Genomic DNA, 16,877 nt, shown 5'->3' with positions numbered 1-16,877 from the left:
CACGTGGTAGAATGAGGTCGTACGCGAGTTAGAATGTGGCAGAGACCTCATGACTATGGAAACAGGTACAGGCTCCTTAGAGGCAAAACCAACTGGACCCTCAATGACACACACCTGAATGACCAGACTCCTCACCACGTGTGGGTGTAAAATGTTTAATTTACAGATGTTGACACTGAAATATATAAAACCACAATTATTAATGCACATATTGTTTTCTATAGATGCCAGGATTTTTTAAAGGAAAATGTAAATTGCACGGTATTTAAGACCTGTATCACTTCACCTTTGAAAAGCCCACATTCGATGACAGTGATGTATGGTCAGACTTAACAGCCCTGATTATGAAAAAGCTTGATAAAGTATTAACCAGTTTGATAGCAAAAGGACCCTGACGCATTCATTATGGATTCTAGTACCCTGAAGCTTCCCAACAAGTCCTCCCCATACAGAAACACGCCTCCTGAGAAGCAGCAAGTGGCGCCCATCCCTTCTGCTGGACAGCAAGGCCTCCCTCCTGAGCAGCAGGGCCCACCCCCATGCGGGCTCTGAGCTTCCTGCCTTCATCCTGAGGGAAAGAGGGAAAGACTGAAGCACACACACAACGTCTTACAAACTACGTGCTACCAAAAAGGCCACGCGTGAAATCAAATCATCGTATAGCATTTACTACTAAACACCCGAAAAGGGGGCTTCGGTTTAAGAAGGCCCGCCCCGTATGCGGCGAGCCAACTGCATGTCTTTGGCCATAATGGTGACTCTCTTGGCGTGGATGGCGCACAGATTGGTGTCTTCAAACAAGCCCACCAGGTAGGCTTCGCTGGCCTCCTGCAGGGCGCCGATGGCCGCGCTCTGGAACCTCAAGCCCAACTTCAGGTCTTGAGCGATCTCCTTCACCAGCCTCTGGAAGGGCAGCTTTCTGATGAGCAGCTCGGTGGACTTCTGGAAGCTGCGGATCTCGCGCAGTGCCACCGTGCCAGGCCGGTACCTGCGAGGCTTCTTGATCCCGCCCTTGGAGGAGGCGCTCATCCGTACAGCCTTGGTGACTGGCTGTTTGCGGGGAGCCTTCCCAGCAGTGAACTTGCGCGCAGTCTGCTTGGTTCGGACCATCTTACAAGTGCCCCAGGAAGAGCTCCAACCAGGGCTGGGTTTAATTCTGCAAACGGAACAGCATCAAAGAAATGAACACAAAAATGTAAGGAAGAAAAACCAATCGGACCCGAGTTTCTCTCCCTGCCTGCACCTTGGCCCCTCCTTTCCTGCAATTAGTAAAAATGAACTGTCTCTCCTCTGCTAAAGATTCAATTACAAGTTACTAAAGGAAGAAAATGACGCCATAACAGACTACTTCCAGCTTCAAACCCATCACCGACTTAAAAGAAAAAGACTTAAGTCTGATTACTCTAATTACTTGGGCATTATTTACCGCAAATAAATGGTTTTCACCGCCAAACGACACACAAGGCAAATTTCCAAGCCCTCTCATTCATGTTTTTTCTATTTAGTCTGGTTGTAAGGCCAATTCCCTAGCATGCAATGGAACTACTGATAACAGGGACCCGACCCTCCTTTTTCCCTGTGGCAAACACACTCTAGCTTGAAGCTTTTAAAAATCAATCTCTTTAATTCCCACCCCACCCCCTAATATGGGTTTTAAAGACCTATTAATGAAACCATAAATGCTCCGAAGAGTCTGAGAGGATTTTTATATTTCATACTAGCTTTCCAATTTTTTAATTTAATTCATTACCGACTTATGTATAACTTTATCTTCACACTTCCTTTGCTCCTGTGTAGAGCAGCAATGAAACTGCTTCAAACAGCGCTTACAAAAAACAAAACATCACAACATACGTGCCTTTTCCTACAAGCATACAGTCTATTTTCAATCTGCTCTCGGCATGGACAAGTCAAGCAAAGTGAATAAGAAGAACAGATCTACCAGTGATTCAGACGCGCGGCACCTGCTCCATAAGCTTCACCTGTCACACTCCCCTGTGTAGCAGCTCTCAGCAGCAGGAGCAACTCTCACAACTTCTTACTGATCACAGCCAGGGACTGATCTACCACTCACTACGCTAGCCAGGCCAGTGAAAAATGCTTCTCACAGTTTCTTCACTGTACCCGTCCCTTCTAACTAAGACTGATTGATTACTATACCCCTTACCCCTGAAAAGAAAAAAAGAGACGAAGGTTTCTAACTTGGCACTGCCTAGTTGGTTTTCTCTTCAGGAGAGGGAGAGAGATGGTGGCTTTAAGCCTCTAGCCTGCTCTGCTCAGCCTCCATCAACCAGCAGGGTGCCCCAAAACTTCCCCAAAGCCTGGCCCTCAGAGCTCCTTCCTGGGGGCTTGAAGACCACACAGGCATTTCCCCTGAACAACTATATTCCATTAAACTTACCAGATCTACCTTTCACCGCACGACCTGGAGCCACGATAGAGACCGGGTCTTATCTCACGAAGCAATCGTATCCCAGAGGGGGTATGCACTGCAAGAAGAAACTTATGTACAAAAAGGACGGACAAAAATTAGTCGCCTTGGTCCAGAGCTTTCTTAGAGGAGAGCTTCTATACTCCTGGGATCCCGTAGTCAGCGTGCCCCTCCCTGCCAGCATTTGCACAAAGGCAGTGCCCTTCTCAGCCATACAAAGAAACATTGACACTTCAAGATATTCATAGGCAGGAGGGAGGATGAGACTGGGAACAAGAAGAAACTGATAAACTTGCTGTGGCTGCTTTCTGCACACATTGCCTGGGAACAAGGGGCAAAATGTCCATTTTATCTCAGATGGAAAGACAGACCAACAGTGTTTCAATCAGCCCCCCTCTGGTGGAGCTGTGGTCCTCCTTCAAAGACCTTGGCCCATGACATGTGTTGGTCCTGTCCCCTTGCCTAAGGAGCAAACACTCTTCCCCACCCTTTCCCAGCCTGTCTTGTCTTCCTTCAGGAATTTCCAATGGGGCTCCTGCAGGGCAGCAGCCAGCACCCTGGGTTGTGCTTAGAGCCTGCTGGAAAGTTCCAAGGGCTTGAAGTGCCACCAGAGTATTAGGGTCCCCATCTGGCCCAACAAGGGGGGACCATCTTTCTATTCTCCAAAACTCTTTCTGTTCTCTTCCCACCCTCCTGTTCCTCTCTACTTCCATGTACACCTCGCTAGCTTCCTCTTAGACAATTTCCCTGCACAATCATCAGAAATCCTAAAGCCACGTTTCACCGCATACAGTAGAAGGGTGTCTGTGCTTGACTGGTAGAATTCCCCATGGTCTTTGGCATTTTTCTCTCTTTGTGTTTATATCCTAAATATTTACAATACCACTAAATTTCAAAGTATTATATTTGGAAAAATGCAAAATTGGTTATGGGCTATAAACATTGCCTGCCTGCCTGTCCCTTCAAGGGTATTGGATTTCCCACCTTGCCTTAAAAAAACAACATTGTTATTAAATTTTATAAATACCTCAGGTATGGACAAGCATTGGAAAGTACATCTGGTAAATCAATATTTCTACAGAAAAAAATGACAAAGTCAGTTCGAATGTAGCAAATCAGCATTCTTTTTCAGGAACAACTTGAATTCACTTTGGTTGGTCCTGGGTGGGGAAATAGTATATGTGCACCCATCTGGAATCCTTTCACCTAGAAATAATGTACATGCCTTAGAAATCCTTATTTTCATATTGCTATTTATGTACATAATAAAAATCCAAGTTAAAAGAGAAAAAAGGTACAGCAATCCTAACCAAAATAAACTTTTAAAATTTTTCTGGTTTTGTGCTCACTGTTATTTATTGTCTCTTTCCCCCAACTTCCCCTGCCATCATGCCTTTATGAAACTTACCCTGTTTGGGTCTCCCTAGGATCATTATAAAGCAGGTGTCCTCAACCTGTGGGCCGTGACCCATTTGGAGTCAAACAATACATTCACAAGGTTTCCCGATTCATAACAGTAGCAACATTACAGTTATGAAGTAGAAAAAATATGTAAACCACAGATTGACACAGGAATGGGTTTGGGGGTCACATGTAACTGTATCCCCAATCTAAGAACCATGAGTTGATATGGCATGGTCCTGTCCTGTGCTCACCCACATGAAGAGATCACTGGTGTTTTGTGTACTATAACAAAGTGGGGTGGAAAAGCAGATGGCAACCTGCCTGCCAGAAAAAATAGCATTGTGGGTCTTAAAGGCCTGTCTCCAAATAAGCTGTCATCTGAGCCATCAACTAAAACCACAATGGAAAAAGCACCCCAGCCAGTGTGGTCCAAGGCTTGTCAATGATAAAATCCAAACCTGAAGGAGGGAATGGTAACAGAGCTTAAAGAGTCAGCACCTGGCTTGCAGAGGCTGTGGGTGACAATGGAAGCCCACAATGCATTTGCAGGGGCCCCACTTGGATTTCGGCTCTGGGGAATCCCCTCTGACCACAGTTGAAGGATGGGAACGCCTTGCTATCAGACAGGGACCATTGCAACGTCCAGTAGGGCAGATGGAGTTAGGATAAGATGTAACATATGATCATTTACTCTGCTTTTTGGCCCATTTTAAAGTTTTGCAGTGGGAAACACGAACGGGAAGGTGAAATCCGAGTGGATCAAGCCTCCTGTGAATACCCTCTCACCCTGGGTGCAGGCGGGCTCTCACACAGAGCTGGAGAGTGGATGAGCACAGACGCAGTCAGGTTGCAGTGGAACACTTTTGCATTTGATCTCCGTTTTAGCCCCTTTAAGTTTCTTCCAGTTTTTCCATTTTCTATGCTGTATTTTCAATTGAAGTTTTTCTGTTTTACTTTGTTATTCCTGTTGATCTTTTGGGGAGGGCAGGACAGAGGAAATGGGGTGCTGACAACCATCAGTACAAGTAAGAAAAAACGGTTTAAAACTGAATGTGGTGATGATTTTACAACTAAATCTTCTTAATATGATTGAACTCTTGAGATATATGCCAAGCAAACTCTCCTTAAAAAGATCATCGGCCGATGGAATGAAGAGCCAGAGGAATTTTCCCATAAACCTGTGCAACTTTTGTCCTCTGTGCGTTTTTGCTTTCTTGTGAGGTGATGGACCTAGGACTGGGCTTGCTGGCTAGTACTGTGGCATATGAACAAAGTGGAGGGGGAGGAGGAGGAGGAGGGGGAAGAACAGGGGGAAGAAGGAGAAGGGTGGGGGAGGGGCTTGAGGAGGGAGAGGAGGAGGAGGAGGCAAAGCCCCTCTTCTTTGTTTCAGGAAAGTGAGAGCAGGAGACTGTGGCCAGAGACCTTGTCCTTAGACAGGAAACTACAGAGTGGGATGGCTCTGGAGACAGCTCTCACCAACATCTGACCCTTCTTGACCTTGCTTCTCTGTTCCTGAAACACTTAAAGACCAGGATAAACAAATAGGCTTTTCAGGGGACCTGTTTCATGGACAGACCATTTGGTACAGCTCTTCCTGTACGTGCCCATTTGACATTGGAATTTGACGTGCCAGGTCTTCTGACATCTATTTCTTGAAGTGTTTTTATTGTGATAGTGGCTCTCTGGGAAATGGAAGGAAACCTAAGTTGATATTTGCTAATCCCTGTGGTCCTCTCTTTCTTTCCCTTTGTGAAAGAACGGAAGTGTTCCACAACCGAACTTTTCTCTCCTCCTCGATGTCTAGGAGTCTGGAAAATTGATTATACGATATTACACACATATACATATGTGATGTACACTTTCTGCCTTTGTTAAACTTGCACCACTAATAGTTATTGAGGTGGGCACATTCACATGTGGTCATTGTACATTCCCACAATGACTGTGTTTCTTTGGAATAAAGCAACACCACTGAGATTATACACATTTACAGAAGCCCGGTAGTTTTGTTAGTCTCAAAAGCAAGGCGAGTTTTACTCAATTTTGTATTTCCACACCCAAAACTGAAATCCAAACTCACTGCCTCCCCATGGGTTCCGACTGCTAGCAGACCCTCAAGTGAGAAAGGCACTGCCCCTGGGGAGTCTGACTGTCACTGTGGAAGGGAGCAGGAAGCCATATCCCTCTCCCGCAGAGCTCCACCTGGGGGGTTCCAGCAGCTGGTTAGCTTCCAGGTACGCCACCCAGGAAGGTACCAGGGCTCCTGCGTTTACACCCAGGGTGGGTTTGGGGCAGAGAAAGAAATGGGTGAAATAATAAGAGAAAAGTAGGTTGCAAACATGATCTGAAACACAACCTCCATTTTTGCAAATGGCTTATCGTGAAAGAAGGAGCTCGGGTAGCGTAGAAGTCACGAGTTGAGCTGTGACCCGCAAGGTCCGCAGTTCAAAACCGCCTGACGCATAACCACACCATACACTGCCTGGTGCTGCACCATGCTCTGTGGTCTCTGTGCCTGAGCCCACGGTGACAGCCATGGATTCCTTCCATCTCCTTGACAGCCTGCCTCTTTGTCACTGCCCCTCCATGCTACCAAGCACGATGTCCTTCCCCAGAGGCTGGTCTCTCCCGACAACATGTCCAAAGTTTGCAAGAAGTCTTGCCACCCTTGCCTCTAAGGAGCACTCTGGCCGTGCTTCTTCCGGGACAGGTTTCTTGTTCTTTTGGGCAGTGCACGGTACTTTCCATACTCCTCTGCAGCATCACAATTCAAATGCACTGTTGTCTCTCCTTTTACTACACTGCTCTCTCCCTCCGAACCCAGAATCCTCTGTAGAACTACGGCCCTGAAGGGAGACTCACACTTCTTAGAACCTCTACGAAATTGAAGCCAATAGTAGCACCATTGGTTTTTAATTTTTTTTAAATCATTTTATTGGGCGCCCGTACAACTCTTATCTCAATCCACACATTATTTGAACTAGACATGCTTGTACTTATGTTGCCTGCATTCTTTTCAAGACTTTACTTTCTATTGAGCCCTTGGTAGCAGCTTTTTCCCCCTCCCACCCTCTACCCTCATGACCCCTGAGAGATTGTACATGGGCATTATTGTCCTCTCTCACGCCGACCACTGTCCCCCTTCTCCCATGTTTTCTGTTGTTCATCTCCCTGTAGAAGGGTGTATGGTTATGTGTCCATAATTGCCATCGGTTCCCCTTTTCTACCTTCCTCTCCCCCTCGTCACCCTACCCTTCCAGCATCACCATTCCCACTCCTGGATTCTGCATGTGATGAGCTTCGATCCTTTTCAATGCCTGTGTGCATGTTCCGGTCTAGTCTGAATTGAGAAGCGGCACTGGGGTCGTGATAGTGGGGAGTGAGGACACCTCAAGGAACCAGAGGAATGTAGTCTGTTTTATGGATACTTTACTGCACCCTGGAGACTAATGCTTTCCCCCTGTGGGGAGATTGTTCCACTCTCTACAGATGGGCTTTGGATCTGTGCTCCAGACCCCCTCATCTCAACAATATGTTTTTGTTTGTTATGTGTCTGCTGATGCCTAGTACCTGGACCCTATGACTACTCATGATCACACCAGCCATGTGCTCCTTCCTTTGGATTTGTTGCTGCACTGCTGAATGGCGGCTTGTGTAACTTCAAGCCATTAAGACCCCAATTGCTGTATTTTTTAATAGCTGGGCACCATCTGCCTTCTTCACCACATTTGCTTATGTACCCATTATGTCTTCAGCGACTGTGTCGAGAGGGTGAACACCTCACACCGCCTATTGGTTAGAACAAAGTGTTCTTGAAATGAGGGAGGGTAGGAGCACAAGCCGAAAGTCCATCCCCAACCTCAGTGTATTGCCGTACAAATATATGTACTTCAGCCAGTACCTCAATTTTATGGATCAATTTCTTTACATAAGTACACCCCTTTGTTCATACCTCTATCCATTTATTTCCTTCCTTGGTCCTTGCTGTTTCCTTTTACCTTCCTCCTGCCCCACTGTCCCTTTCCTCTCATCTCTGCCTCTCGGGACCTCCTCTAAGCTACTTTGCTGTTGCTCCGACAACACCCCCACTTCTCAGATCCCCCGCTGTCCTAGAGGGGAGCGCTTGCATGCTTTATCGAGGCGATGTCTCATTAATTTTACCCTTCGATCACACAACCGTCCCTGGGACCTGTTCCATTGCGGAAGCTGGTCCCCACACTGGCTTAATTAAAGCCCTTATGTTAATGTAAATAGTCTTAGGGCTATTCCTTTAGTTCAAATAAGCTAACATGTTGTGGGAGTATAACCAAACCACACATACTGTGTCCCACTCAACAACTAGTACTGATGTGAACCTCACCAGCAAAATGATTCATCAATTATCCTTACCTCACAACATTAATGCTAACATTTTGAAGGAAACTTTTACACTAAGGGCGCTGCCTGAGGTCCCCTGCTCCACTGTCTTACCTAAAGATCATGCTCCTTAAAACACGCTAGGTAATAGGCCCCTTGAACCTCAGTGGAAGATACCTATGTCATCTTTCTGAATATCGAATGAATCGGAAGCAACTTAGGCAGCATTAGATGGCAGAGGAACCAAGGTCATGGGTTAATTATTCTAAGCACCAGCACGATGCAATTCCGGTGTGTCCACAAGTCGGCAGCACAAGCACACAGAACAGCAAACACAGAAAGTACCTGAGGCACTGTGTTGTCATCTCCTGTGGAAACAGGAGCAAGCATTTGCCTTGAGCTGAATGCCGTGGGGCTCTTACCCACCTGCTGCTCCTGGGGTGAAACCACAAGTTACCGCCCTGAGTGCTTCTCCCTGTTGCCTTGGAGTGGTAGGGCTGGAATTGATTCAATGTTGCACAATTGATTGCTCGGTGTATTTTGAAGTTACTTACAGACATTATTCTCTTGAATAGTGTCTTTCCTAATGAAGACGACGCTATATTCATGACAAAAGTTGATAGAGAAGAAAAGACAAGTCACATATTGTCACATTATTGGGACAGCGAAGGTCAGTAAATGGACACTTCTCTTCTTTACGTGACAGAAGATGGAAAGCGCAGGAATCCACACCAGGAACCCTGTGGCCATTACAAATTGCTCTGTGGTGATTGGAGTGTGTGCTAGTTAGCTGCTGCTGTAACTCTTTCTCCGTGACCTAACCTACCTGTGGGACAAACCAAGCCCTGGATCATGGCCCTAGAACCAGAGGCTGATGGATTCTCTCTTTCCAGTGCACGTGTTAGATTTCCCATCAGAGCCTGCTTCCCTGAGCTCCTGGGCTACTGACTGTTGGTGAGCCACCCTGCCTGTGGGCAGACTCCACTTGCCTTGGCCCAGGGAAGACTCTGCTGTCCGTTTCCTTGACCTTGGTCCCAGCAGCTTACTTGGGTTGAAGGACTTCCGGTTTATTAACTGTTCCACAGAAGTGAGTTGATTTGAACTCTCTGTAATGATGTGAGGACCTATTAGCTGTTAAATGCCTTCTCACTGTATATACCAATCCATAGACATATATAAAATCATAAATGCCCTGGGTTTGCTGGTCTACAGAACACTGCCTAACACCATTGGTCACCACTGGCTGTCATTGGTGAAAACCACAGGTTCTGGGAAGTGCCACTGAGCGATCTGTAGTAATGGGGGATGGCGAACGTAAGCTCAATAAGAGTGAACTGCAATGGGTTGGAAAGGTGGGAACTGATTACAAGGATCCACATGTGACCTCCTCCCTGGGAGATTGATGGCAGAGAAGGGGCGGGGGGGAGGGAGACTCCGAATAGAGCTAGATATGACAAAATTACAATGTAAAAATTACCAAGGGCACATGAGGGAGGGGGGAATGGGGAGGGAGGGGGGGAAAAGAGGACCTGATGTAAAGGGCTTAAGTGGAGAGCAAATGTTTTGAGAATGATTGGGGCAGGGAATGTGCGGATATGCTTTATACAATTGATGTATGTATATGTATGGATTGTGGTAAGAGTTGTATGAGCCCCTAATAAAATGTTTTTTAAAAAAAGAGTAAACTGCACTTACTTCACATGAAAGAACAAGCACTGTCAACATGGCCAGCAACATATGTTCAGGGTTGGGAAACACGTGGGAGCATGAGGACGTACGCCAGGTAGAATGAGGCAGAGACCTCACGACTATGGAAACAGGCACAGGCTCCTTAGAGGCAAAACCACCTGGACCCTCAATGACACACACCTGAATGACCAGACTCCCCACCACACGTGGATGTAAAATTAATTTTAAAATGTTGAGAGTGAAATATGTAAAACCATGATTATTAATGCACATAGTGTATTCTATAGATCCCAGTTTTATTTTCTTTCTTTCTTTGTTTTATTCTTTCTTTCTTTCAGGAAACTGTAAGTTGCATGGTGCTTAAGATCTGTGTCTTGTCACCCTTGAAAAGGCCCACATTCGATGACAGTGATGTATAGTCATACTTAACAGCCCTGATTATGAAAAAGCTTGATAAAGTATTAACCAGTTTGATATCAAAAGGACCCTGTCGCATTCATTATGGATTCTAGTACCCTGAAGCTTCCCAACAAGTCCTCCCCATACAAAAACACGCCTCCTGAGAAGCAGCAAGTGGCACGCATCCCTTCTGCTGGACAGCAAGGCCTCCCTCCTGAGCAGCAGGACCCACCCCCCTGCTGGCTCTGAGCTTCCTTCCTTCATCCTGAGGGAAAGAGGGAAAGACTGAAGCACACACACAACGTCTTACAAACTACGTGCTACCAAAAAGGCCACGCGTGAAATCAAATCATCGTATAGCATTTACTACTAAACACCCGAAAAGGGGGCTTCGGTTTAAGAAGGCCCGCCCCGTATGCGGCGAGCCAACTGCATGTCTTTGGCCATAATGGTGACTCTCTTGGCGTGGATGGCGCACAGATTGGTGTCTTCAAACAAGCCCACCAGGTAGGCTTCGCTGGCCTCCTGCAGGGCGCCGATGGCCGCGCTCTGGAACCTCAAGCCCATCTTCAGGTCTTGAGCGATCTCCTTCACCAGCCTCTGGAAGGGCAGCTTTCTGATGAGCAGCTCGGTGGACTTCTGGTAGCGGCGGATCTCGCGCAGCGCCACCGTGCCGGGCCGGTACCTGCGAGGCTTCTTCACCCCGCCCTTGGAGGAGGCACCCATCCTTACAGCCTTGGTGACTGGCTGCTTGCGGGGCGCTTTCCCAGCAGTGAACTTGCGCACAGTAGGCTTGGTTCGGGCCATCTTACACCTGCCTGAGAGAGAGCTCTGGCGCAGGCTGGGTTTAATTCTGCCAACGGAACAGCATCCAAAAAAATGAACATAAAAATGTAAGAAAGAAAAACTAGAAAAGAATTGAACACACGTGACTGGCAATTAATCAAATCAAACCCGAGTTTCTGTCCCTGCCCACACCTTGGCCCCTCCTTTCCTGCAATGAGTAAAAATGAACTGTCTCCCGTCAGCTACAGATTCTATCACAAGTTGCTCAAGGAAGCAAAAAACGCCACGACAGACTACTACCTGTTTCAAATCCATCACCGACTTAAAAGAAAAAGACTTAAGTCTGATTACTCTCACTACTTGGGCATTATGTACCGCAAATAAATGTTTTCACCGCCAAACGACACACAAGGCAAATTTCCAAGCCCTCTCATTCATATTTTTTCTCTTTAGTCTGCTTGTGAGGCCAATTCTCTAGCATGCAATGGAACTCCTGATAACAGGGACCCGACCCTGATTTTCCCCTGTGGCAAACACACGCTAGCTTGAAGCTTTTTTAAATCAATCTCTTTAATTCCCATCCCAACTCCTAATATGGGTTTTAAAGGCCTATGAATGAAACCATAAATGCTCCGGAGTGTCTGAGAGGATTTTTATATTTCATAGTAGCTTTCCAATTTTTTATTTAATTCATTACCAAATTATGCATAACTTTATCTTCACACTTCCTTGGCTCCTGTGTAGAGCAGCAATGAAACTGCTTCAAACAGCGCTTACAAAAAACAAAACATCACAACATACGTGCCTTTTCCTACAAGCATACAGTCTATTTTCAATCTGCTCTCGGCATGGACAAGTCAAGCAAAGTGAATAAGAAGAACAGATCTACCAGTGATTCAGACGCGCGGCACCTGCTCCATAAGCTTCACCTGTCACACTCCCCTGTGTAGCAGCTCTCAGCAGCAGGAGCAACTCTCACAACTTCTTACTGATCACAGCCAGGGACTGATCTACCACTCACTACGCTAGCCAGGCCAGTGAAAAATGCTTCTCACAGTTTCTTCACTGTACCCGTCCCTTCTAACTAAGACTGATTGATTACTATACCCCTTACCCCTGAAAAGAAAAAAAGAGACGAAGGTTTCTAACTTGGCACTGCCTAGTTGGTTTTCTCTTCAGGAGAGGGAGAGAGATGGTGGCTTTAAGCCTCTAGCCTGCTCTGCTCAGCCTCCATCAACCAGCAGGGTGCCCCAAAACTTCCCCAAAGCCTGGCCCTCAGAGCTCCTTCCTGGGGGCCTGAGGACCACACAGGCGTTTCCCCTTCACAACTATATTCCATTAAACTTACCAGATCTACCTTTCACCGCACGACCTGGAGCCACGATAGAGACCGGGTCTTATCTCACGAAGCAATCGGATTCCAGAGGGGGTACGCACTGCAAGAAGAAACTTTTGTACAAAAAGGACGGACAAAAAGTTAGTCGCCGTGGTCTTGGCAGCAGAGACACTCCAGAGTCCAGAGCTTTCTCAGAGGAGAGCCTCTATACTCCTGGGATCCCATAACCAGCGTGCCCCTGCCAGCATTTCCACAAAGGCAGTGCCCTTCTCAGCCTTACAAAGAAACATTGACACTTCAAGTTATTCATAGGCAGGAGGGAGGATGAGAATGAAACACAAATAAATTGATAAACTTGCTGTGGCTGCTTTTTGTAACCTTTCCCAGGGAACAAGGGGCAAAATGTCCATTTTATCTCAGACCGAAAGACAGACCAACACTGTTTCAATCAGTCCCCCTCTGGATGAGCTGTCGTCCACGACCTTGGCCCATGACATGTGTTGGTCCTGTCCCCTTGCCTAAGGAGCAAACACTCTTCCCCACTCCTTCCCAGCCTGTCTTGTCCTCCTTCAGGAATTTCCATTGGGCTCCTGCAGGGCAGCAGCCAGCACCCTGGGTTGTGCTTAGAGCCTGGTGGAAAGCTCCAAGGGCTTGAAGTGCCACCAGAGTATTAGCGTCCCCATCTGGCCCAACAAGGGGGGGACCATCTTTCTATTCTCCAAAACTCTTTCTGTTCTCTTCCCACCCGCCTGTTCCTCTGCGCTTCCGTGTACACCTCCCTAGCTTCCTCTTAGACAATTTCCCTGCACATCCATCAGGAAATCCTACTGCAACGTTCCACAGCCTACAGCAGAAGGGTGTCTGTGCTTGACTGGTGGAATTTCCCATGGTCTTTGGCATTTTTCTCTCTTTGTGTTTGTATCCTAAGTATTTACAATACCACCAAATGTTAAAGGAATCTATTTGGAAAAATGCAGAATTGGTTAGGGACAATAAAAGTTGGCAGCCTGCCTGTACCTTCAAGGAGATTGGATTTTCTATCTTGTCTCAATAGAAACAAAATTTTAAATAAATTTTATAAATTTCTCAGGTATAGCAAGCATTGAAAACTACATCTGGTAAGTCAATAGTTCTACAGAAAAAAACCAAGTGAGTTTGAATGTGGCAAATCAGCAGTCTTTTTCAGAAACTGCTCAACTGCATCTTGCTTGGTCTTGCGTAGGGCAATATTATATAAGGACTCATTTGGAATCCTTTCACCTAGAAATAATGTACAAGCCTTAGAAATTCTTATGCTCATGTTGCTGTTTATGTACATAATAAAGTTCCAAGGTAAAAGAAATGAAAAATAAAGGTAAAGTAATCCTAACAACAATAAACTTTAAAATTTTTTCTGGTTTTGTGCTCACTGTTATTGATTATTTCCCCCAACCTCCCCTGTCATCGTGCCTTTAGAAAACTTTCCCTATTCAGGTCTCCCTAGGATCTCTATTAAGCAGTAGGTCTCAATCTGTGGGTCCCGACCCATTTGTGGGTTGAACAACACTTTCACAGTGGTTGCCTGTTTTATCATAGTAGCAAAATGACAGTTGTGAAGTAGCAACAAAAATCATTCTATGCTTGGGGGGGACACCACAATATGAGGAACCATATTAAAGGGTCGTGGCATTAGGAAGGTTGAGAACCACGTCTATAAAGGAAACATACAAAACAAACAAACAAAGCCTCATCAACAATGAACAAGTAAATCACAGAAAACCTGCAATCAAAAAAGAAGAAAGTATTAAAATCTGAAACAGCTTTAAAATGAGTCAAAAGGGAGATCAAATGATAAGGTGTTACATTTTAACTTAAGTTCATCAGCCTCAACCCACTGGTCACTGTGGGCTGTGTAGTAGTACGGCTAGTCACAGCCCTGGAATGTGGTCAGAGACCCCGTCCATATGTTGGCACGGCAAAAGGATTTTCACCTTCCACTATCACCCATGGCTTTCTGCAAACTGGGTGTTCACAATTCAAGCTCTAATACTGTCCCCTCATCAGGATTTGGCTTTATTACTTACAATCCTGGGTCACACAGGCTGGTGGGCTTCTTCATGTGAACTTGACTGGCGCCTCATTTAGAGGGCTCCTCTTCAAGCTTTATAGGCTTCCTGGTAAACCCGCCTCTAGAAACCCATCCAGTTATCAGAACACACCCACGAGCTCTAGAGCACTGTGTGATCCAGCCTAGCACGAAGCATGCTCCCTTGTCCTCCAGGTCGCTGATAACCAGATACCCTGCCGCTGAGTCCATGCCAACTTACAGGGACCCTAGCGTCCTGACACTCTGCATCTTTATGGAAACAGATTCCTTCCCATCGCCTTCCACCCCCCATCAAGAAGCTGGTGGTTTTGGACCCCAAGCTTCCTAGCTAGCAGCCCGATGCTTAAGCCACTGCACTATCAGGGATCCTAACCATCAGGTGTAAGTCTCCAGCATCCTGTGTTTCCTGGAGGGGTGTGTGAGCACCAGTTCTTCCTGGTGATCTTTCCCAAAATGTGCAGCCTGCATTTCATCAGGAAACATCACTCAAGCCTAAAGTGAGGCATATTCTTCTATCAAGAAACTGCAGTTCTCTTCAAAGGGTTCAGGGTGATAAGTTTCAAGGTGAGAAGCCATTCTGAGAGGAAATACGAAGACAGCCAGAAGACACCAACTAATGAGCTGGGATCAAATTCTAGAGGAGGGAAGACATGGATTGGACATTGGATGGCATGCAATCGAGACCCAAGGATACCAGGATTGCACATATGCATTTCATGATTTGGACCATTGCATTGTGGTAACAGATATTCTTTGCATTTGGGAAATATCAGTGAAGAAACACGTTGGTTATCGGAGGAATCAGCAACCTTCTTTGTAAGTTAGAAATGATGGAAAAGTGTGAGGCGACTTCTTAGGAAATATAATTCTAAGGGAGTTTTTCCTTCAGCGCCATACAAAAGCCCTCATGCTTGGTTTCCACTGCCTCATGCTTTCATGTGGTGTCTGCGAGGGACCTTCCGGCTCATATTCGATCACAGACAGGAGCATGTAGTTGGCCTTGTTTTCCATCACGTTGCTCCTGTTGGCAAACATGTCCAACTTCAGCACCTGAAAAACCTCACTGAGCTTATTCGTGAGATGCTGGGCAGACAGAAGCCTGGGGGAAGGGCCAGGTGGGAGCCAGGCCCAAGGTGTGCTGGTGTCCTGAAAATTCACAGTGACCAGTGCTCAGGAGACAGAGAGACCAGTGGGTGCCCCACCCAAGAACAGCCCCATGGGACACCTCAGCTTTGGTGAGTGGGACCCCCAAACTTATTACTGGGCTTGGCTTCCTGTCTAGACAAGGCCTGTTGCGCTCAACCCACTGAGACCCACCAGGTTCGTGGCAGCTTGGAGAGTCTCTCTGGCTCAGGATTCAAGGGGGGTGAGTTGCCTGTGAGTGTGATTTGCAGCAAAACCCTGTGTGTCAGCAGGAGAGTGCCAGGCCTGCCTTCTTAGATGCCTCTGGACAGACTCCAGCCTCTCGCCTTGCTCCTAGCTGTCCCCTCCGTCACCCTCTCTGTCCTAGTCGTGTCGTGCTGCCCCAACAGAAACACCACAGTGGATGGCAAAACACGCAACTTGTCTGTCCCAGGGCTTAGGAGGTAGTTGTCCAGGTCCAGGGCAGGAGGTCCAAGGAGGCCTGATTGTGTCCTTTGTGATTATGTGTTGGGTTGTGAACTGCAAGGTCGCCATTTGAAACCCCCAGCCTCTGTGCAGGAGAAAGGCGGGGCTTTCTACCCCAGTGAAGAGTTACAGTCCGGGAAACGCACAGGGGCAGCTCCACCCTGCCCTGCTGAGGCCTACTGAGTCACAACTGACTAGATAGCAGTGGGACTTCTGAGCTCCTGGGGAATCTCTCTCTCTCTCTCTCTCTCTCTCTCTCTCTCTCTCTCTCTCTCTCTCTCTCTCTCAGCTCTAAAGGAAGGCTCTGTCACCTTTCAACATCTGTGGTCCCTTCGTTCCTAAGGCTCTCTGTATGGTATGTATCAGGACTTGTTATACCTTCTCTATCCATCCTTCCATTGTACAGATGCCCATGTCTTCTTTTTCCTTTCATCTGTTGTTGCCAATACTGGTGAACACACATGAGAACTTCTAAATGTTTTTACCCATCAGGCAAAAAGGCTTAACAGGAGAAGAATAAACCTGGTACCAAGTTTCTCATTGGACACTTTTGACCCAATTTCTATGCAGCCCTTGCTGATCCAGGCGGTGTATGATAGACTCCTGGGATTTTACAGTCTGTCTTTTCAAGGTGCACAGCATCCTCTTGGCCAAACCAGAAGGATTCCATAGAAGCCCCATCTAAGTGAACTGGGCCTGACCTCCAGCTCACCTGTAGCCCTTGGACTCTGGCGGAAACCGCCTCGTGTGAGAAGAAGCAGAGGACTGCTACCTATCCCAAG

General features: G+C 46.7%; 2 protein-coding genes across 2 annotated transcripts; both read right to left on the bottom strand.

The window, feature by feature from the left end:
* Positions 1-699: 699 nt before the first annotated feature.
* Positions 700-1,110, bottom strand: LOC142434553 (histone H3.3 type 2-like). The gene has a single exon (XM_075539243.1). It carries the CDS (start codon positions 1,108-1,110, stop codon positions 700-702), a length of 411 nt encoding a protein of 136 aa, XP_075395358.1.
* A 9,565-nt stretch (positions 1,111-10,675) lies between these two features.
* Positions 10,676-11,086, bottom strand: LOC142434540 (histone H3.3 type 2-like). The gene has a single exon (XM_075539236.1). It carries the CDS (start codon positions 11,084-11,086, stop codon positions 10,676-10,678), a length of 411 nt encoding a protein of 136 aa, XP_075395351.1.
* Between the last annotated feature and the right edge of the window lie 5,791 nt (positions 11,087-16,877).

The sequence above is a fragment of the Tenrec ecaudatus genome, chromosome X, assembly GCF_050624435.1.
Source record: "Tenrec ecaudatus isolate mTenEca1 chromosome X, mTenEca1.hap1, whole genome shotgun sequence".
NCBI lineage: Eukaryota > Metazoa > Chordata > Mammalia > Afrosoricida > Tenrecidae > Tenrec > Tenrec ecaudatus.
Note: the sequence above shows the minus strand (reverse complement) of the source record. Positions and strands in the feature narration are given on the sequence as shown.